The sequence below is a fragment of the Bos taurus genome, chromosome 13 (genome assembly GCF_002263795.3).
Source record: "Bos taurus isolate L1 Dominette 01449 registration number 42190680 breed Hereford chromosome 13, ARS-UCD2.0, whole genome shotgun sequence".
NCBI lineage: Eukaryota > Metazoa > Chordata > Mammalia > Artiodactyla > Bovidae > Bos > Bos taurus.
The window spans coordinates 11,288,739-11,311,883 of NC_037340.1; the positions used below are offsets into that span (position 1 = coordinate 11,288,739).

General features: G+C 45.4%; 2 protein-coding genes across 2 annotated transcripts in view; both read right to left on the bottom strand.

Moving 5' to 3' along the window:
• The window catches only part of LOC112449367 (ankyrin repeat domain-containing protein 26-like), a 101,674-nt gene extending 88,541 nt beyond the window's left edge, over positions 1-13,133 (bottom strand). Inside the window, exons 1-3 of the mRNA XM_059892865.1 lie at positions 12,609-13,133; positions 7,858-7,972; positions 7,435-7,608 (exon numbers count right to left, since the gene is read on the bottom strand). Of these exons, the coding sequence (XP_059748848.1) occupies positions 7,435-7,608; positions 7,858-7,972; positions 12,609-12,841 (522 nt within the window). The 5' untranslated portion in view covers positions 12,842-13,133. The remainder of the gene's footprint in view (positions 1-7,434; positions 7,609-7,857; positions 7,973-12,608) is intronic.
• A 4,291-nt stretch (positions 13,134-17,424) lies between these two features.
• LOC112441530 (ninein-like protein) lies at positions 17,425-20,846 on the bottom strand. The gene is made up of 2 exons (XM_025001346.2): positions 20,165-20,846; positions 17,425-18,385 (listed from the first exon to the last, which is right to left on the bottom strand). Exons 1-2 carry the CDS (start codon positions 20,222-20,224, stop codon positions 18,194-18,196), a joined length of 252 nt encoding a protein of 83 aa, XP_024857114.1. The 5' UTR covers positions 20,225-20,846; the 3' UTR covers positions 17,425-18,193.
• Positions 20,847-23,145: the final 2,299 nt, after the last annotated feature.

The following is a 23,145-nucleotide window of genomic DNA, read 5'->3' on the forward strand; positions in this document are numbered from 1 at the left end:
TTGGAAACTCAAATGCTTATGGACAGAAAGCTGATGACCTGAATAAGTGAAAAAGCCAGGTGAGACTGGTAACCCCGAAAACACGTATCCCATACAGAAGGGGTGGCCTCTGCACACAGACCAAACAGTAGGATGGGCTCAAGGGCGTCCAGATTTGGTCCTTGGAGAAGCCTGAACTTCTGCATGAGCCTCCTAAATTTGAAATGTTGACTCAATGTGTGGAGGTAACTAAACATATCGAAGGGCCATGTTTGGTTTATGGCTCACTTTTGGTTTTATGTTTGCTGTTTCTAAACAGGTGGGTATAAAGCAAATATTTGTATGTGAAACCTTTCCTTTCTTTAGTATCATATGTTTCACAAAAAAAGTGGGTCCCCATATGTAATAAATATGGCTATTAAGACTCATAATTCAAGTAAACATAAATTACTTTAAAAAGACTCATAATTCACAGTCAAGAATGTTTCCACTGCCTGTTGAAACTACAATCTATCTCTAGAATTCTTCTAGACTGTTAATCAAATGGATAATGAGTTTCCAAGCCTGCTGAAAATAAATGCTTAAAACAATTCCCCTCTGTACTGTTACTAACTTCACGGGTTTTAGAGCTCTCATCTGCTTATGCCAGGGATCAGCAATTCTAACAGACACACTGCAAGAGTCTGTCCTGCAGATGATACCAAAAAAGGCTCAGGAGTTACTATTACTGCAATCAGGAAAACCCTGTTGGTAACAAACATCTGTTGACCTAATGACCTGGATGCTAAGTGAAGGTGCAAACTCCTTAAAGGGTCAGACTCTACAGACGAAGTGACTTCGCCATGAGCAAATCGCTAAAGACTCTCGGAGGGTCACCAAATGATGAGTGGTTGGAAGGAAAAGGAGTTGTCGTTCAAGCCCATAGATATCGCCAAAGATACTCCTTTTAATGTCTCAAACGTGGGGCAGAGAAAAAGTCAGGCTAATAGTGTTGGAAAGGAGGGAGCTGATGGAAGCAGCTAGCATTGATCAAACTCCAGCCCTTCTAGAGACTACTTTCTTTTGTGAAGGGGGCATTTAGAAATTACATGTATTCATTCCATAGTTATTCATCAAGGACTGGATCAGAATCTCAAGGGAATAATTCTAAATACACATGTCCAAGTGTTCCTCAATTTACTCAGTCAAAATCTACAGCGAACAGCCTAGACTTATACATTTTTAAAAGAAGTTTTCCCAAATAATTGTGGTTCACCAGCAGAATATAGCTGAGAATTAGTGCAGCAACCACTCCAGTCTCATCTCTTAGTCACGCGGCCAATTCCTTCTCTTATGTGAATGTTTGAATAAAAAAGAAAAGTGTAAGAGGCAAGAGTCATCAAAACTGCAATTTTAAAAATTGTCCTGGGTAAACAGTGGTAGAACAGGGACTAGTTAACCCAAAAGGAAACCTGATCTCATTATTTATAAACCCCTTACTTCCTTCCCATCAAGACATTCTAGATGGGAGAGCAGAGTCTAGACTCTTATCTAAGTGGATGGTTCTGCCAGAATAGGATAATATCAGGTAGTTATTTGTTCTTCTCTCTTAATTCCCACTTCATCACCACCTGTTCACTGTCAGTGTTTTGCTCAGAGTCTTCTTTAAACTGGCACCTAGGCAAGTTTACAATTCACTCACACTCTTTTTCAAAATAACAACTATTATCCCTGAAAACTGAAAAGTATATAAGAAATCTATAAACTGAAGGGAATGAAAAGCACAAACCAAAATCTCGGGACTTCCGTGGTGGTCCCGGGGCTGGGTCTCAGTGCTCCCGGTAAAGGCCTGGGTTCGACCCCTGGTCAGGAAACTAGATCCTACATGCTGAAACTAAGCCCAGCTCAGCCAAATAAATAAATATTAAAATAAATGAGAGGGAAGGCGCCAAGATGGCGGAGGAGTAGGATGGGGAGAACACTTTCTCCCCCACAAATTCATCAAAAGATCATTTAAACGTCGAGTAAATTCCACAAAACAACTTCTGAAGGCCGGCAGAGGACATCAGGCACCCAGAAAAGCAACCCAACTCCTCGAAAGGAGGTAGGAAAAATTATTAAAGACAATAAAAGAGACAAAAGAGGGAGGGACGGAGTTCCGTCCGGGAAGGGAGTCTTAAAAAGAGAAGTTTCCAAACACCAGGAAACCTTCTCACTGCCGAATCCGTGCCGAGCTTTGGAAGCACAGAGGACAACATAACAGGGAGAAAAAATAAATAAACAATTAAAACTCGCAGATTGCGAGCCCTACGGTAACTCCTCCAGCGGAGAAGCAGCGCAGACGCCTGCATCCGCCATTAGCAAGCGGGGGCTGGGCAGGGAGGCACAGCGTGGGCTGCATCGCTGAGAGTAAGAATCTGGCCTGAATACCCTGAGCACTATCTGAGCGAAATAATTTGGGCTAGCAAACCAGACTGTGGGATATCTACCACGCGAAAAGCCATCCCTAACCTAAGACACTGCCAACCCGCGCACGGAACAAAGGACTAAACAGAGGTAGCCGGCTGCAAACCTTCCCCCTCCGGTGACAGGCAGCCAGAGCCGGAAGGGGGCAATCACAGCCCCAGAGAGACATTATCTATAAAACTGGCTTCTTTGCTAACTAAAACTTATTGGGGGTCTGGACGGTCAACATCTGCCTGAGAAGGTGCGCCGGTTTTACACCCAGATAACCAAGTTGCGGGGAGGCGATAAGTCGCAGCATTGGCGCTCGCCGAACACCTCATCACCTGAGCTGCTCGGACCTGGGAAGAGCACAAAACGCAGCCCCAACTGAGTCTGCGCCTCTGAGGACTACCTGAGTGCCTGAACCTGAGCGGCTTGGACCTGGGAGGTGCATGCAACCCAGGGCCAGCCTCGGATTGCTCCCGGCAGAACAACCTAGAGCCTGAGCAGTGTGGGCAGGGAGGCTACACACGCCGTGAGCGGGGGCAGACCCAGTGTGGCTGAGGCACTGCGAGCGCACGCCAGTGTCATTTGTTTGCAGCATCCCTCCCTCCCTCCCTCCCCATAGAGCGACTGAACAAAGAGAAGAAATACAGCTCCACCCACCAGAACACCGACACAAGCTTCCCTAACCAGGAAACCTTGACAAGCCACCTCTACATACTCACACACAGCGAGGAAACGCCACAATAAAGAGAACTCCACAAACTGCCAGAATACAGAAAGGACTCCCAAACTCAGCAATTTAAACAAGATGAAGAGACAGAGGAATACCCAGCAGATAAAGGAACAGAATAAATGCCCACCAAATCAAACAAAAGAGGAAGAGATAGGGAATCTACCTGATAAAGAATTCCAAATAATGATAGTGAAATTGATCCAAAATCTTGAAATTAAAATGGAATCACAGATAAATAGCCTGGAGACAAGGATTGAGAAGATGCAAGAAAGGTTTAACAAGGACCTAGAAGAAATAAAAAAGAGTCAATATATAATGAATAATGCAATAAATGAAATTAAAAACACTCTGGAGGCAACAAATAGTAGAATAACAGAGGCAGAAGATAGGATTAGTGAATTAGAAGATAGAATGGTAGAAATAAATGAATCAGAGAGGATTAAAGAAAAACGAATTAAAAGAAATGAGGACAATCTCAGAGACCTCCAGGACAATATTAAACGCTACAACATTCGAATCATAGGGGTTCCAGAAGAAGAAGACAAAAAGAAAGACCATGAGAAAATACTTGAGGAGATAATAGTGGAAAACTTCCCTAAAATGGGGAAGGAAATAATCACCCAAGTCCAAGAAACCCAGAGAGTCCCAAACAGGATAAACCCAAGGAGAAACACCCCAAGACACATATTAATCAAATTAACAAAGATCAAACACAAAGAACAAATATTAAAAACAGCAAGGGAAAAACAACAAATAACACACAAGGGAATTCCCATAAGGATAACAGCTGATCTTTCAATAGAAACTCTTCAAGCCAGGAGGGAATGGCAAGACATACTTAAAATGATGAAAGAAAATAACCTACAGCCCAGATTATTGTACCCAGCAAGGATCTCATTCAAGTATGAAGGAGAAATCAAAAACTTTTCAGACAAGCAAAAGCTGAGAGAATTCTGCACCACCAAACCAGCTCTCCAACAAATACTAAAGGATATTCTCTAGACAGGAAACACAAAAATGGTGTATAAACTCGAACCCAAAACAATAAAGTAAATGGCAACGGGATCATACTTGTTAGTAATTACCTTAAACGTAAATGGGTTGAATGCCCCAACCAAAAGACAAAGACTGGCTGAATGGATACAAAAACAAGACCCCTACATATGTTGTCTACAAGAGACCCACCTCAAAACAGGGGACACATACAGACTGAAAGTGAAGGGCTGGAAAAAAATTTTCCATGCAAACAGGGACCAAAAGAAAGCAGGAGTAGCAATACTCACATCAGACAAAATAGACTTTAAAACAAAGGCTGTGAAAAGAGACAAAGACGGTCACTACATAACGATCAAAGGATCAATCCAAGAAGAAGACATAACAATTATAAATATTATAAATTTATAAAATTTTAAATTTATAAATAAATTATAAATTTATTTATTTATTTATAAATTTATAAATTATAAATAAATTATAATTAATAAAAAATATATAAATATTTATATATAAATAAAATATAAATATATATCAAAATTAATTAATATTAATTAATAAATATTAATAAAATATAAATATAAATAAATAAAAATAAAATATATATAAATATTATATAAAAATAAAATATAATAAAAATAAATTATAAATAAATAAATTTATTTATTTATAAATTTATAAATTTATAAAAAATTATAAATATAAATGGGTGCATACCCAACACGGGAGCACCACAATATGTAAGGCAAATGCTAACAAGTATTTAAGGAGAAATGAACAATAACACAATAACAGTGGGAGACTTTAATACCCCACTCATACCTATGGATAGATCAACTAAACAGAAAATTAACAAGGAAACACAAACTTTAAACAATACAATAGACCAATTAGACCTAATTGATATCTATAGGACATTTCATCCCAAAACAATGAATTTCACCTAAAAAAAAAAAAAGAAAGAAAGAAAGAACACTCATTAAAATCAGTCTATAGGGAACACTAGGATCCAAGTTGTGAGGTAATCTATGGATCCACAGATTAGATTAAAAGTGTCAACCTCTGAAATGGATACAAACTAACACTAGACTGATTTGTGGAAATGTAGAAAGTAACTTGAAAATGTTTCAGTACAAACTACAAAGAAACAGGTTCCCCAAATAATTTCAATTTATTAGGATGTAAACAAGATTTTTAAAAGGTAGCTGTAAAAAAGTCTCCCTTCTGCGTACATGTTTTTTTTTCCCCTATTGATACGTCTTGATCTAACTCTATTACTGTTATAGAGTAATTTGATTCTATTTAGTGTAGGCTGAAATTGTGGGGTTTGCAATAGGTATGGGACTCTCCCCTCCTCCTTCCCCAGACCTTTGAAGTGAGTCCAGGGAGAAAGAAGAAGGAAGGCAGATTGTCTTCAAAAAAATAAAAATAAAAATAAATAAATAAATAAATGAATCCTCTTCTTGGCATTTCCCAACTGCCAAAATTCCAGCTTGACTTGCAACTTTTCACTTGCTTGCTCCTTTTCCTTTCCTTTTACCCTCTTAAGACTTGGGCAATGAGAAACTGTGTTTATATAAACCATTTTTCATAAAATGGGAATTTGTGAACAGCAGCAAGATTTCTATTATGTTGTAAAATGCTTTCGTTATGTTTGAATTTTAAGACAAAGTCTACTGAGGCAAATTTTGCTTCACTGTGTTATTTTAGACTGATTTAAAAAAAAAAAAAAAAAACCTTAAGTGGGGGAAAATATTTAGAAAATGTTTTACCTTTAACAAGTGCAGTGTTATCACCAATACCAGCCATAAACACATAAAGGAATGCTTTACTCTCTAATGCTTGAGAAATATCATGATTAAAGTGAAATCTTAGACAGTTTGGTTTCTTCAAAATACTTTCACTCAGGGAAGGCTGGAGCTTCCAAACACGGAAAACTGAGCCCACCTGTGAGAGTGGAGGGAGTTCCTGGCGGTGCTGAAGAGGCCGGACTTCACATGCTTCCTGAAGAAAGAGCAGGAGGGGCAGCTCCCCAGGCACAGCTGCCACCCCGCCGAGCAACTCCCGGGGGCTGAGCGTGGAAGACCCCGAGGGGTACCTGGTGAACCAAGTGGTCACCAGCACAAGAGAACGCCCTTGCTGGGTGTCAAACATGACCTGACCCGCCTGGCTGGATCTCAGAATCCGGGGTCCTGGAGGGCTCAGCGCTCCAGGTCTGCTGCCTCCCGGGCCCACTTGCACTCACCCAGCTCCCCCTGCTGGGCACTGGGTCTCCTTCCTCCTCTGCCCACCCCCAGCAGCCCACATTCCTGAGCCCCTGTAAACAGCCAGTGCCCATATCACTTCACTCCCCTCAGGCCTTCACTTCCTGTGGGCTCAGAGCCCACCACCCACTCCCACGCATGTTCTAATGGGAAAGCCTTCCTTCTAGGGTAGAAGGGTGGCTGGCAGACAGAGCTCTGCCCTCTCTGGGGGCACCGACTTTTTTCACCCCCGCCCCCTGACTCGGGTTTGGAATTGTTTTTCCATGTTACAGGGCCTCATGGACACTATTCAAGTCAGGGAATGTTTAACAGGAGGATTCCTACGTGCTGTTTCTCACAAGTCCTTTGTTTCTTTTTAAGCGGAACAGCACGCTGCTCCCAGGAACTGGGGTCATTGTGTGAGACAGGCTTGAATCTCCTTTAGTAAACATCTCTTTACGACAAAACTGGTTAGTCTCGATCCCCTTTCTTGAGATACGGATTGTCTCCTGAGCTTGTGACCATCATCATCCCTTGTTCCCTTGGTAACGGCTACTGTACCTTTGGTTTTCTGATCTTTATCATTGACGAAAGAAACTTCTTGTACTACAGCCTATATATACTCACAGAAAAATCATTAAAGCACCTTTGCTCCATCAGAGCTTGGGTCCCCGTGTCTGTCTGTCTTTCTCTCTCTCTCCCCCGCTGATTCCTTGGAGCGCAGAGACCTGTCTTGCTCACTCTCCTGCCCGGGCTTCTAAGACTCTCGAGAAGGCGCCCTGTGCCTTCAACCCCCTCGAGAGGGCGCCCGGTGCCTTCGTGAGAGACCCAAGTCCTGTCTCAAGGACTTTATTGGTTTTCTACGTAAACCAGGGAGTATTGGCCTCTTTCTTTCTCTCACTTTCTTATCGTCGCCTCCAGACGGCCAGGTTCCGGTCCATTAAAGGACCTCAACAATTCGGTTTACCTATTTACATACTGTTGTAAATAAAACACTTGTAGATTAAAAAAAAATGCTTCACAAACACTTGGTAAATAAAGTTAGGTGACTGATACCTTGTTCCTGGCTTCTATATCGGCGTCATAGGAAAGCAGCTTTGCTGCGAGTGATAAATTCTGGCAAAAGACAGCGTAGTGGACAGCGGTGTTGCCACAGACGTCCATGACATTTGGGTCAGCACCATGCTCCAGCAGAAGAGTCGCACACTCCTCCTCTTGGCATTCTACGGCCTGTTAGTGTTGTGCCAAGAAACAGAGTGTAAATTCTAGGAATTCATGTATACCTGTGGCGGATTCATTTTGATATTTGGCAAAACTAATACAATTATGTAAAGTTTAAAAATAAAATTAGAAAAAAAAAAAAAACAAAGTAAACAGGCCACAAGCTTCACCAGTTTGCTATATTTCAATGAGATAAATTCACTTTTAGTCTCAGGAAATCACACCCATCTCCTGTGGACACGGTTCGCTGCTCCATACCTTCATCAGCGCTGTCCTCTTTTCATTGTCACAGAGGTTAAGCAGGCATTTTCTCTCCAGGAGGAGAGTGACCACCGCTGAATGGCCATTGGCACAGGCCAAGTGGAGCGCAGTCCTATGAAAGCAAGAGCAATTTTTAGGAAACCCTAGTGTTACTGTTTCAAAGCAAACAATCGTTCCTGTGATTGAAAACATCATGCTATTCCTATCACTCTAAAACAAATATTTCGTTTTCTTCTGGAGAAAGAACAGTCTATATTCGCTTTAGCTCTTCTTACCACAGTAATGAAAGAACCATCTACTTGAGTAGAACGAGCCTGACCTAGAGATTCAGCTCAACTTGGGTTTGTATTTGACTTTCACTCTGTCACTCATTAGCCGTTGCTCAGCCTCTCTGTGCCTCAATTTCCTCATCAACAGAATGGAGAGGGAGTAGTAGTTATTTCACAGGGCAGCACTGTGATGCTTACATGAGAGCCATGCAAAGGGTGCAGAACCATTCCTGGCAGATAACAGCTCAGTAACTGTTAGGTCATATTATCATATTTATTGCTAGTACTACTAGTTTACAAGGACAACATCTCAATAAAGTCAAAGGATATGACACCTCCTTTGCAGATATATTTTGAGTATTAGAGACAACATTGTACTTCGGTGATTCTAATATGCTCATTTTCTCACATTTTAACATCTCTGACATTGGAATATAATTTATAATTCACAGACTTTACAAATTGTAGAATTTTTGTTTGTCCATTTCTCTTTTTTCCTGTTGGTCTAATTCCCATGAGGTGTTTTCATCTAAGTCTGCTTTAGAGATGATGTATAATATATATTATTATATAACACAGGTGTACGACACAGTGATCCACAATTGTTAAAGGTTATACTGCATTTAAAGTGACTATAAAATATTAGCTATATTCCCCATGTTGTACAATAAATCTTTGTAGCTTGCAGGATTTTAGTTCCCTCACCAGAGATCGAACCCTGAGCCCAGAGCAGTGAGTCTTAACCACTAGACTTCCAGGAAATTCCCAAGATTCCCTTGACTTCTGAAAAGGCTGAAAGTTGTCACAGGATACCAATCCTCACAAAAAATGCTAAAACAAATTGAAAGTGCCAAATTATTTTTATCTGTGCCACATCCCTATGGAATATGGAATGAAGCAGGGCAAAGACTAATAGAGTTTTGCCAAGAGAACGCACTGGTCATAGCAAACACCTTCTTCTAACAACACAAGAGAAGACTCTACAAATGGACGTCACCAGATGGTCAACACCGGAATCAGATTGATTATATTCTTTGCAGCCAAAGATGGAGAAGCTCTATACAGTCACCAAAAACAAGACTGGGAGCTGACTGTGGCTCAGATCATGAACTCCTTATTGCCAAATTCAGATTTAAATTGAAGAAAGTAGGGAAAACCACTAGACCATTTAGGTCTGACCTAAATCAAATCCCTTATGATTATACAGTGGAAGTGAGAAATAGATTTAAGGGACTAGATCTGATAGATAGAGTGCCTGATGAACTATGGACTGAGGTTCGTGACATTGTACAGGAGTCAGGGATCAAGACCATCCCCATGGAAAAGAAATGCAAAAAAGCAAAATGGCTGTCTGAGGAGGCCTTAGAAATAGCTGTGAAAAGAAGAGAAATGAAAAGCAAAGGAGAAAAGGAAAGATATAAGCATCTGAAAGCAGAGTTCCAAAAAGTAGCAAGGAGAGATAAGAAAGCCTTCCTCAGGGATCAATGCAAAGAAATAGAGGCAAACAACAGAATGGGAAAGACTAGAGATCTCTTCAAGAAAATTAGAGATACCAAGGGAACATTTCCTGCAAAGATGGGCTCGATAAAGGACAGAAATGATATGGACCTAACAGAAGCAGAAGATATTAAGAACAGGTGGCAAGAATATACAGAAGAACTGTGCAAAAAAAGATCTTCATGACCAAGATAATCACGATTGTGGGATCACTCACCTAGAGCCAGATATCCTGGAATGTGAAGTCAAGTGGGCCTTAGAAAGGATCACTACGAACAAAGCTAGTGGAAGTGATGGAATTCCACTTGAGCTATTTCAAATCCTGGAAGATGATGCTGTGAAAGTGCTGCACTCAATATGCCAGCGAATTTGGAAAACTCAGCAGTGGCCACAGGACTGGAAAAGGTCAGTTTTCATTTCAACCCCAAAGAAAGGCAATGCCAAAGAATGCTCAAACTCCCACACAATTGCACTCATCTCACACGCTAGTAAAGCAATGCTCAAAATTCTCCACACTAGGCTTCAGCAATATGTCAACCATGAACCATGAACTTCCAGATGTTCAAGCTGGTTTTAGAAAAGGCAAAGGAACCAGAGATCAAATTGCCAACATCCGCTGGATCATCGAACAATCAAGAGAGTTCCAGAAAAACATCTACTTCTGCTTTGTTGATTATACCAAAGCCTTTGATTGTGTGGATCACAATAAACTGAGAAAAATTCTGAAAGAAATGGGAATACCAGACCACCTGACCTGCCTCTTGAGAAACCTATATGCAGGTCAGGAAGCAACAGCTAGAACTGGACATGGAACAACCGACTGGTTCCAAATAGGAAAAAGAGTATGTCAAGGCTGTATATTGTCACCCTGCTTATTTAACTTATAGGCAGAGTACATCATGAGAAACTCTGGCTGGAAGAAGCACAAGCTGGAATCAAGATTGCTGGGAGAAATATCAATAACCTCAGATATGCAGATGACACCACCCTTATGGCAGAGAGTGAAGAGGAACTAAAGAGCCTCTTGATGAAAGTGAAAGAGGAGAGTAAAAAAGTTGACTTAAAGCTCAACATTCAGAAAACTAAGATCATGGCATCTGGTCCCATTACTTCATGGCAAATAGATGGGGAAACAGTGGAAACAGTGTCAGACTTTATTTTGGGGGGCTCCAAAATCACTGCAGATGGTGATTGCAGCCATGAAATTAAAAGACGCTTACTCCTTGGAAGAAAAGTTATGACCAACCTAGATAGCATACTGAAAAGCAGAGACATTACTTTGCCAACAAAGGTCCGTCTAGTCAAGGCTATGGACTTGCCTGTGGTCATGTATGGATGTGAGAGTTGGACTGTGAAGAAAGCTGAGTGCTGAAGAATTTATGCTTTTGAACGGTGGTGTTGGAGAAGATTCTTGAGAGTCACTTGGACTGCAAGGAGATCCAACCAGTCCATTCTAAATGAGATCAGTTCTGGGTGTTCTTCGGAAGGAATGATGCTAGAAACTCCAATACTTTGGCCACCTCATGTGAAGAGTTGACTCACTGGAAAAGACTCTGATGCTGGGAGGGATTGGGGGCAGGAGGAGAAGGGGATGACAGAGAATGAGATGGCTGGATGGACGGAAAGAGTTGGAGTGAACTCTGGGAGTTGGTGATGGACAGGGAGGCCTGGCGTGCTGCGATTCATGGGGTTGCAAAGAGTCGGACATGACTGAGCGACTGAACTGAACTGATTGAAATGAACTTTCAGGTTTTTTTTCTTTTCTTGTTTTGGTGCCGAAACCCAGGAAACTCCAGAATTGTTGCCTTTGAAACCATTCTTAGAGAGGTCTCTGGGGTGGGATATGTGTATTCTTACAACTGATTTATGATGTTGTACAGAGGAAACCAACACAACATGGTACAGCAACCACCATCCAACTAAAAACATTAAGGTGAATGAACAGCAGAACTAGAAAAAATGGTCTTTGTCAGCACACACAAATGTATAGATAGGAATTTCAGTTTTCTTCTGGTACTTTTCTCACCCTGTGTATTTGTAATTTTTGATCTATACTCCCTCTGAACTTTTTGGTGAGATAAAAATCTAGTTACTTTTCTCTAAATAGTTACCAGGCTATTTCTCTACCATCTACACATAATTTATCTTTCTAATAGAAAATGTCATCAAGAAATTTTTATATCTAAAAGGGCAAATCTTTGTCTACTATACAAAACTTTCAATTTCATCAGAATTAAAGACAGCATGTGTAACCCAAAATCTTTAAAACCACGATGTTTATTTGGTTTAAATATGGAAAAACCATAGATCCTAAGAAAATGTCCTCTTAGTCAAAGGCACAGCCAGCTTCCTACTTCCAAGCTGTCTTCTAAGGTCCTTCAGCAAGGAACCTATACACCTAAGTGTATACTGATATAAAATGGATATTGCATTGTATCTGAAGGATTTTTAACCCAGAAGTTGACCTGTCATGGGGATTATTTTTCTTACTATGCAGTTTTCTGTAATACATAACATTATGGTATAAAAATGTGTACATTAAATGCCAACATCATCAAAAATCTGTCCACTGCCAATATCCACAATGGACGATCCATGGGAAGAAGAGTTTTCATAAATCACATGAGAAAAACAGGGTGAGAGCCAGGGGGTTCCAGAAGATTTCTTGAGAGCTATAGAACTTGAGAGCTCTTACTCATGAGTACATCATGCTAACACGTGCATAACAACAAAGGAAGAGGAGGAGGAAGAAGGACAAAAAAAGATGCTTTTCATGTTTCATTTCAGTTCTGTGATTACTGTCATTCAGTTAAAACTACCAGTAAAGTGCTCTGTAAGGGGAATTATAAGCGGGTCCGAAACCAGCTAAGGCTTTTGCAGCCTATCAAGTCTGTGGGGCGCTGGATCCCACAAAGGTGTCTGTGAGCCTTGAAGGGGAAACTCACAGGAGGGAGCCCTGCCAGGCCCTTCCTCCCCACTTACCTGTTCTTCTTGTCCCTGTCGTTCAGGCCATTCTTTCCGAGCAACAGAACCAGCTGCACTTTGGCTACGTTGCCTACGCTGGCAGCTTTGTGGATCTTTTTGAGGTCCCTGTCTCGGATGTGGTACCCGGGCTGGAAGCTGGTTCTACGATGACCTCTGTCTCTCCCCAGGCTGATGGAGGAGTCTAAGGGCGACTCGCCCTTCTTACTCCTGTAGCCAAAAATCTTCTTCATCGCAGAGCCTATGGGCTCCAAACACACCTCACCTCCCCCTCGGCTCTTCACAGTCCCCTAAACCCAACACAAGCACTACAGGGAAGCCAGAGCCGTCCCGCCACAACCTCCCAGCTGGGAAGCTCAACGGTTTGGAATCTTTCATCCCAGAATGATTGTTGCTAAGCGACACCTCTAAACACATTGCCCGTGTGCCAGAATGCCCAGTGTGCATGTGCAAGAACTGGAAGTGCATTTTTCAAAAGAAGCAAACAATATCAATAAACCCTTACCTAAGGGAAGAAGGAGAGGAAACGGAAATAACCACAGAAAGGAAGGTGACATTACAACAGATACCTCAGAAGTAAAGAAGCATAATCATAAGGGGACGTTATTATTGATGAACAGTTACAAATTGGAAAACCTAGAAGAAATAGATAAATTCTGAGAAACATACACCCTGTCAAGACTAAAACAAGAAAAAAGAGAAAAACTCAACACTCCAGTAACAAATAAAGAGATTCAAATATTAATTTAAAATAAAATCCCAAAAGTTAAAAGCTTAGGACCAAATGGCTTCAAAGCTCAATTCTACCAACATTCAAGTAAGAATTAAAAGTAAGACTATGCATAAAAAACACTTGAAAAAATTTAAAACCCATTCATGATAAAAAAAAAACTTCAATAAAATAGAAATTTCCTCAATTGAGGAAATTTCCTCAAGGCCATTTATGAAAAGCATGAAAAGTGAAAGTGATAGTCACTCAGTCGTGTCTGACTCTTTGTTATGCCATGGACTATACAGTCCATGGAATTCTCTAGGCGTGAATATTGGAGTGGGTAGCCTTTCCCTTCTCCAGGGGATCTTCCCAACCCAGAGATAGAACCTAGGTCTCTCGCAACACAGGCAGATTCTTTACCAGCTGAGCACCAAGGAACCCCAAGAATACTGGAGTGGGTAGCCACCTCTTCTCCAGTGGATCTTCCTGACCCAGGAATCAAACCAGGGTCTCCTGCATTGCAGGTGGATTCTTTACCAACTGAGCTAACAGGGAAGCTAGTCTACTTGGGAAAACAGCGTCTGATAGTAGGAAAAGCAGGGACCAAGAGGCTTTGACCAGGATGGCTCCCATCGTTAAAAAGAAAAAAGCCCTCTGTCCTGTGGCTGATTCATGCTGATGTTTGGCAGAAACCAACACAATACTGTAAAGCAATTGTCCTTCAGTTAAAAATAAATTAAAAAAAAAAAAAAAAACACCTCTCCCTCAGCTATGCTGCCCCCTTTACCTGCAGCCTCAAAGGTGCTCAACCCACAACCAAACACCCTGAAGGAGCTGCCCAGCCTCACTCCTCCTCGACACAGCCTAGATTCTGCTCCCTCACTCTGGAATTGTTCTCTTTGCCACCGGAGCTGAAATCAAATGGCTTGCCTACAGGTGAAGGGAGAGAGCTCTCAGCACTTCAGGTCACAGGTGCTAGATGGTAAGGTTCAAAGAAAGCTGCCAGTAACGTTACCGGGGTATAAACATCACATGGTGAGGCCACGAGCTGGATCCTCACTGGAGGGAAAAAGAGCTCAAGACCCTCAGTCCCTGATCTGTCCCCACAGATGGGGAGGGGGGCAGGTTGGCATGCATACAGTCATAGGCTGTTGTCACTTCCCGGCGGGGAGGGGACTCCTGCCCTGTGTCTGTGCGGCTGACCCACTGTGCTCTGATTAAACGTATCCCAGGTGTGGAGAATGTTCAACCTACCTCAGTCTGGCTCCCAGGAAAGAGCAATGAGCTTTTTTCTCTTCCCGGGTGGTGGCTGAGGCTGGGAAGAAGCAGGAAACACACATTTGCTCAAGAACACATCCTGATCTAAACTCACAGTGTAGCGTCAGCCTCTCATTTCTGATACTGCAGGACAGGCAACAGCCAACCTGAAAGGTGGTGAAATTGGCCCAGGTCTGAACCTGGGTGTGTGTGGGGTGGAGAGAGAGGATTCTTTATCAGGGACACGGATGGGCCCTGGGGCAGTTTTCAGCCCGTGAATGAGGCTGAGGGATGGAAGAACTATTTGTCCAGGATCGAGGTAAGTGCAGCCAGCAGCTCCAAGCAGTCCTTGGGCTGCTCTGTCCACATCTGCTCCCTGGTTAGTTTCTGAAGCTGTCAGAGCACAAGAAAGCTGTCTAAAGGAAAGTGGGATGCTGGCATTCAGATGCTTAAATAAACCACATCTGTTGCAGGGCAGAACCCAAGGGCCATGTCTGGGCCCTCAGCTTTGAGAAGAGAGATCATAGTCGTATGTGGATAAGACAAAGCTCGGGATGCTGGAATCCTTTTGAATTATTACTCTGGCTCTGCCCCTAAATGAGCCTCAGATATTTCAACCAATTTATTTTCTCCATTTCTCTATGGATCCATGTATCTATATCCTTCCTACTGTGACCTCAGCCTGCAAATTAGACTGTTTGCCTGGGGAGGGAGAGGGATAGCTCTCACCCAGTACTGATTTGGCACTAATATAAACTAACCCCCACAGTGATAAAGAAAAACCAAGGGGTGCAGCAGAAGGAGTCAGATTTTGGTGGCAGGCAGGCCATGCATGTGCAAATCCCAGCTCAAATATTAAGTTTAAACCCCCAGCCTCAATTGTCTCATCCAACTTTATGAAGTTGTGGGTGTTGGAGGCTATCACGTAGAGTGAAGGGGCATTTTGTTAAGCGTACACGCGGCAGCGGTCACTACTCTTGTTCATTTGTGCATGATCACTGTTTCTGCAGAAGCAGGGAAGCACTGTCACTAGGTGGGGTGCTAGTCTAGTAAGGGTGGACATTAGGTATAATCGAGGCAAGGCTGGGGAGGAAGGAGGGGTCCAGCTGCTCTGGAGAGAGGGCAGGAGGCAGTGGGCCTGGACAGGTGGGCACCAGGCCCCAGACCCCAGGATCGTGAGTAGAGGAAGGCTAATGATGAAGGTCCTCGACTGAAGAGGAGCACAACTCAGGCGTAAACACATCTGCCTGGACAAGACAAAGTACCGGTGGACCAGGGCCAAGGAATGCACTGCTGGGGAGGGGACAGAGGGGACCCATCTCCCTGGTTCCTCCAGCAGAGGGTGAGTAGCTGCTCCCCTCGGAAAGGTTACGTAACCTCACCAAAGTCACTCAGACAGTAAGTGCTGGACCCAAGGTTGAAAACTCAATTGTCTTTCCTACTGTGTAGCATGGGGCACTCTGCTCAATGGGATGTGGCAACCTTGGATGGGAAGGGAGTTTGGAATGAACATTGGAGTATGTGTATCTTTTTGAATTATAGTTTTCTCCAGATATATGCCCCAGAGTGGGATTTCTGAATCATACAGTAGTTCTAGTATATTTTCAGCTTTTTAAGGAATTTCTATACTGTTCTCCATAGTGGCTATACCAATTCACAGTATTACCAATAATGTAGGAGGGTTTCCTTTTCTCTACACCCTCTCCAGCCTTTATTATTAGTAGACTTTTGGATGATGCCCACTCTGACCAGTGTGATGTGATACCTCATTGCAGTTCTGTCATGCATTTCTCTGATAATTAGTGATGCTGACCATCATTTCACGTGCCATCATTTCATGGCAATCTGTCTATCTTCTTTGGAGAACCGTCTACTAACGTCTTCTGCCCATTTCTATTTTTTATTTTTATTTATTTGTGTTGCCCATTTCTAAATTGGGTTTTTGGTTTTTTATTTTTATTTTTTTGACATAGAGCTACATTTGTATATTTTGGAGATTAATCCCTTGTCAGTTGCTGCCTTTGCAAATATATTTTCCCTGTTAGTTTTTTATTTTGTTTCCTTTGGCGTGCAAAAGCTTTTAAGTATAATTAAGTTCCCTTTGTTTCTTTTTATTTTTCAGTATTCAAAGACATGGATCAAAAAGGATAGTTCTGCGGTTTATGTCAGAGTGCTTTTTTTTTTTTTTGGCCGTGCCATGCGACTTGTGGGATCCTAGCTCCCTGACCGGGGATCGAACTCAGGCCCACAGCAGTGAAAGTGCCAAGTCTTAACCCTTGGACTGCCAGAGAATTCCCTCAAAGTGTGTTCGGCCTATGTTTTCCTCTAAAAGTTTCCATTTAGGTCTTTGATCCATTTTGAGTATATTTTTGTGTATGGTATCAGAGAATGTCCTAATTTCATTCTTTTACTGTAGCTGTCCAGATTTCCCAGCACCACTTATTGAAGAGGGTTTTCTCCACTGTCCATCCTTGCCTCCTTTGTCATAGGTTAAGCGACCAGAGTTGCATGGAGAGAAGAGCCCACTTTATGTTGTTGAGTCCTCCTACCCCAGATCTGATCTTTCCATCTATTCCCCCGGTTTAAGGCTTTTCTCATTCAAGCAGGGACAGTAAATGTGCAGACAGACGGAGCGGAGGGGGCGTGCAGCAGCTTCAGGAGAGCGGAGGCCACCAGGACGGGGAGAGAGGTTGGCTGCAGTAGAACAGGGACTGGGCCTCTGTCCAGGATGCTGTAACAACGTCCTTAACACACCTGCATGTTCATGTAGTGCATATGAGTGCTTCCTATAGAACTATTCTTCTATATGTCTGAAATATTTTAGTTTAAAAAATATCTAGAAGTTAATCGGTTTTAATAGAAAAGGATTTTATTGCAAATACAGTGACTTCATATTACAGTAGTTTATTCTGATAAACCAAATGACCATACTTTATGTATATTTTGGATATAAAACTATACTTTTTCCCTTTTTTTTTTTTAAACATATCATACACTTTCCAGTGTGGTGACATTTCAATGAGGAAAAGATTGCATTCACAATGGATACCATCCTCCCTGAGTCCACAGCCCTAAAATACCAGCACTGTCTAGACTCCCTCGTGGTGGAACAGGCCCTGACAAAAAGGCTTCCTTCCTCTATCCCTTATCGCCAGTTGAAAGTCACAGAAAGTACATTTCTGGAGTGTCTATATCAATCCACCAACGAGAATGCCAGTGACTAAACCCATAGCACTAACAGTGCAATGGTAAAACTATAGAGCCCTGACTTTGCATTTGAATCTCTGTAGCCAAGGTCAGAAGTGCAACATTAAAATTGCTTTATTTTACCATTTACCTTGCTGGGAACCCCATAATCTGTTTTGCTTGTCAGTAGCAAAATTAGGAATGTAACTCTGGAAGTTACCCAAGGACCACTAAAAAAATAAGTAGTCTTTTCCAACCTGTTTCCCCAGCCTCTGGCACACAGACCTTCATTAAATGCTTGTGAGATAAACAGAATCACAATCCTCGTCTATCCAGGGGTGTACAGCCAGTGAGCCACAATAAGTTACAGCGTCACAGTGGTTTACTTTAAAGATGTTCTTTCAAAACGAACTCCAGGAAGAAAAGCAGTCTACACAGCGAGGGATGCTGTAGCAATCTTGCTGAGCAGTTTGCTGAGAGCTCTAACTTTTTCTTCCAAGAATCGGGACTTTTTCTCAGCACCTCGTTGCTTCTCTTCAGTGACTTGAAGCGCTTTTGTCAGGTGAGCATTTTCCACATAGAGCTCCTTGAGCAGCAGATCAGATCGGCTGTTCTTTTCAAACTGGAGAGGGGAGAAAGCCACAGTGTACTGCACGTCTAACGCAGCCACGCCACGCCACCAGCTCTCCCTTCCTATTCCTCCACACGCGTTCAGACTAGTTTGGGGAACCTTACAAATCAGAGACATGTTGGATGTAATGACAGGTTTTGTTATCCTGGCATGAGAGAGGAAACTGACGAACTATGTGGTAGAGAAAATTTAAGCCAACTTTGTACAAACTGATGTATCACGAAATGAAGACAAGACCCAAATCTGGAGGCCTCCAAAAATCAATGAGGAAACTGTCAAGAGTACCCAAATGATGGCCTTATCTCAGTGCACTCTGCAGGCCCACCATGCCAGCCGGGACGCACCGAGGCACCTTGGGTGCCACCCACACGACACCGACAGGGGCTTCAGCGATGGGGACACAGGACACACTAGTCAAGATGCAAAGACGCAGGGGTCCCGGCTTTGGGCTTTGAAAGTCCGCGCTGAAGCCACTCACTCAAGTAGCTACCGAGCAGCTCGGCGGGCCAGTGCTGCCCGGCCACGGCCCTGCTCCCACAGGCACGTGTTCTAACAGGAGCCAGCAGAGCGCGCAGTGTCAGGTGGCGTGTTAACAGAGAACCCAGGCGGGGGACACACGGCTGAGCCTGAGGTGCACAGAGACCTGAAAGAAGCATGGAGGACGCGCGGGCGGCTGCCTGACGCAAACCTCCCGGGCAGAGGCCGGCGCATGAGCGGTGGCAGGAACGGCCAGGAGGCCCGTGAGGAAGGCAGGGCCGCCACGCCGGCTGGGCGAGGGGCCGAGGGGAGGGGGCCAGGTCCTGCAGGATCTCGAGGCCACCGGAGAAGCCGCTGTCTACTCTGAGGCAGGCCGCAGCTCCAACGTATCTAAGGAAGACTGCTGCTGCTGACGGGCTGGCAGAGGAGACGAGGAGCCCAGCTGTCAGGACCCAAAAGATGGGGCGCGGGGTGCGCGATGGGAGCTCTGCTCCGCACTGAGGGCCGCGCTGAAGAGCCAGACGGGCCCCTGGGTGGCCGGGCGGCTGGGAGGGCCTGTCAAGGGGGGCCTGTCAAGGCAGCAGAGAACTCGCTGGGAGCACCGGGCTCCGGAAGGCGGTGCTGAGGAGACCGGAGAAGGGGCGGCAGAAGCGGGGCTGGGCGAGCTGAGCGCACAGCCATTTCTCTGGGACCTTCTGGTCTTACGGGGACACAGCCCAAGTCACAACTGAGAGGAGGGGAGAGGGGCTGGGGGTCAGAGGCAGAGCGGAAGGGCCCCCCAGACAGGGAGGGGGGAAAGGCGGCAGTTGGGACAGTCAACCCCTACCCGCCCCCTCCCCCAGCATGTAGGAGCCTCAAGATTTACTTGGGGTTGAGGTTTTACCAAGAGTGACTGGGGGTAGGGGGTCACCAGGAGTCTGATGATTGGGAAGGAAAGTGAGGACCCAGGGACGGAAAAGGTTGGAGGGCGGTGGTGCCGGCAGGGCAGGGGCTACACAGGTGGGAGTGGGGGTCTGGAGCAGGCAGCCTGCGTGGAGTGACTCGAACTGGGGACGCGGCTCAGGGCGCTCCAGGTAAACCACATTCAGTCACTGTGGAACTAAGCATTTCCACAGATGCTCACATTTCACTTCCTGGAGCAGCAAGCAGACCTCATAGGACAGCAAGGCCTCTCTCTCCCCTCTCCCTGCCCTCCTCTCCCCTTCTCAGCACTTCCGCAGGACACAGGGTTCTCTGGGGTCCTGTCTCCCTCATCAGCTACCTGGATGCCCAAAGGAGGCGTCCGTCACTCACCTGTTCCTTCAGCTCACCCACTTTCTCTTGGAGGAGCACTTCCATGTTCTTCAGAATCATTTCCACCTCCTCCACCCGCTCTTCTGTTGCTTTCAGCTGCCTTTCATGTGCTTCCTGAATAAGAGGAGGTTAGAGATCAACACCAGAGAAGGCAATGGCACCCCACTCCAGTACTCTTGCCTGGAGAATCCCAGGGACGGGGGAGCCTGGTGGGCTGTTGTCTATGGGGTCGCACAGAGTTGGATACGACTGAAGCGACTTAGCAGCAGCAGCAGTGGCAGAGATCAGCACGGTACATTGGCTGAAAATGGTGGAAAAGGACCAAGATGGGGGCCGCAAACTGACGCCTCAGGGACAGAGAGATCTGGACGGGATCGCTGGACAGGTGGCAGCTGCCAACAAGAAGCATTAGAACAAATGATGCTGGGTTAATAAATTGCCTCATTCGTAAAAATAAAATAAAATAAAAAGAATCATCTCAGGCTTATTTACTTTAGAATGGAAATCAGCTGAAGTGTACAAAATCTGAGTATCTGGCTAACCTTTCATCTATAGGGAGGGATGGTTAGAAATGTCTCACAAGCCACAAAGCTGCACTTCTCACTGTAGTGTGAGCAGATAAGAGACTCTTTGTCCTAGGATTTTAATCCTAAATGACTCAAAGTTGAGTTTCCCTAAACATGGTAGTCTTTCTAGGGGATCTCTGACTAAATTTCCTTTGTCAATAATCTGTCCTAGCTTAAATGTCTCTCCAGCACAACGTGTTTGCATAATGCTATAAGGCTGTTCTTCGTTAGAATTTGTGTTTTACAAATGTCAGATTCTACCCACCTTTCCAATCTTGCACAAATTCCTTCCTCAGGAAGGCACCTAGCCCTCTGCCGCTCCTCACCCTCCCACTGACCCATGAACTTTGAGGACCCAAATGTGCTTCCCCAGGCTCGCACTTTGAGGTGCTCACTCACTGATACCTGAGAGACTGCTCTGAGGTGGGAACCACTGCCACCAGAGGTTGAAAGAAATGGAAGCACAGAGAGTTGAATCACTCACTCAGTTAAACCACTCGGCTCAGGTGGTGGAGCCAGGATCCAGTCCCCCACAGTGCACGCGCTGAGCCACTGTTCTGCTGCCTTTTAAGGCAGCAGCTCTGTTTCTGCATGTGAGCCTGGCACACAGCAGGGCTCCCCAAGTCCATGCTGTCACTGTGCTGATCTCTTGTCCAACCAGCACCCCACACCCCTTGCTGGCTTTGAAACATGCCCAAGCATAGCCCACCCAGGACTTTTGCACCTGCCTACACTCCTGAAAAGCTATCCCTGCCCATCCCTCTCTTGTGGCCCTTCTATCACCATCTTTCAGACCTGGAAGCGGGTCACGTGTGTGGCTGGCTACAGACACACACAGCCCAGAAAACAGGCTGGGGGACTCAGGGTCGGCCGCTCAATGCCCCCCAGCTCCCAGCGGAAGCTGGGTCCCGTGGCTTCCATAAACATCCCACATGGTGGGAGGGCTTGTCAGGCCATCCTCCCCTTGGCGCCAGAAAGCCTACTCGCCCTCCCCATCACCCCCAGCTGGCCCCCGAGCCTGGTCCCCACTCACCTGGGGCCTCCTCCTGGAGCCGCCGTGCCCCCCACCGCTCCCCTTCCAGCAGCCGCTGCAGCTCAGCACTCGGACTGCAGGCACGAGCTGTGCCATCTCCTCCCGCAGCTGCTGTACCCGCTGGGTGTGCTGCGACTGGGCCAGCTGCAGCCTCTGGGTGGCTCCATACAGCTGCCGGGGAAAAGGCACAGCAGTTGTGCGGTGACTGCCCAGAACTAAAGGGTCACCACCAGACACAGAAAACTGCATTTCTACCTGGTAGGCACCCCACAAGGGAAGGGTGTGTCCAGCAGAGCCCATGATTTCTAAAGAGTCCATGTTATCTGATGCCCACACTCCATTTCCTGGTAGTTCAGATGGTAAAAGAATCCGCCTGCAATGCAGGAGACACGGGATACGTGGGTTGGTCCCTGTGTTGGGAAGATCCCCTGGAGAACGGCATGGCAACCCACTCGAATATTCTTGCCTGGAGAATACCAGGGACAAAGGGCTTGGCAAGCTAAAGTCCATGGGGTTGCAAAGAATCGGATGGGACTGAGCGACTAACACAGAGTCCATTCAGGGGCGCTTCTGCACCCTGAGAGCCTGGAAGGCCTGCCTGTAGCCCTCCCTGTGACCTCGTACCGGATCCTGGGAGGATCAAGTTATTCTGTCCTGTTTATCCCTGGGTTCTTTGCTGGATTTAATTCCTTCAATAATGGGACTCACACCAGCAGCATAGAGCAGCCTCCCTCTAAATGTAGAGCTCATGCTCCTGAGACGGGCTGTGGCCAGGGCCCCGGAGGTGGTTGCACAGCATCTGGAGAGGTGTGGATGTGGACGGACTCAGCCACCTGCTTCCTGGGCACAGAACCCACGGGATCGCTGGCACCAGGCTGCCCAGAGCCTGGCCACTTCCCTGAACGGAGCGCCTGGGAGGCCATCTAAACACCATTTACACCACGGCTCTGGCGGCCCTCGTCTGGAGCACACAGACCTGCCCTCTGAGACCCCGTGGACGGGAGAGCGGCGGCTCCACCAGGGGCCCTGCTGAGGGCAGGCAGGGGAGGAGGGCACTGGCCATCCTGGCCGGGCAGGGTGTGAAACTGTGAGCCACAGCCCTACTCCCTCACTGGTCTGGTCACTGCGTGTCTGAGGGCCACCCTGGGCAGTTTCCCCAGACAGACCCCCAGAAGCACACCACACACACAGGTCCAGCGGAGCAGCTGCCACGCTCCTGGGATGAAGAGAGGGGAGGAAAGTTCTCACACACCCTCCACCAGACGTAGCCACCTCCCTGTGGCTTTAGAGCTTCGGATGATCACTATGCAGTCACTCCTGCCCAGGTCTGAGTCCCACACACCTGCCTGGGTGCCTTGTTGCCTCCTGCAGCCGTGCTCTGC

Excerpts from the sequence above, each read along its gene's own strand:
- LOC112441530 (XM_025001346.2), bottom strand. The coding sequence starts at position 20,224 with ATGATTCTGAAGAACATGGAAGTGCTCCTCCAAGAGAAAGTGGGTGAG. Across the intron at positions 18,386-20,164 it reads TGGGTGAGCTGAAGGAACAG|TTTGAAAAGAACAGCCGATC; the intron begins GTGAGTGACGGA and ends TCCCCTCTCCAG.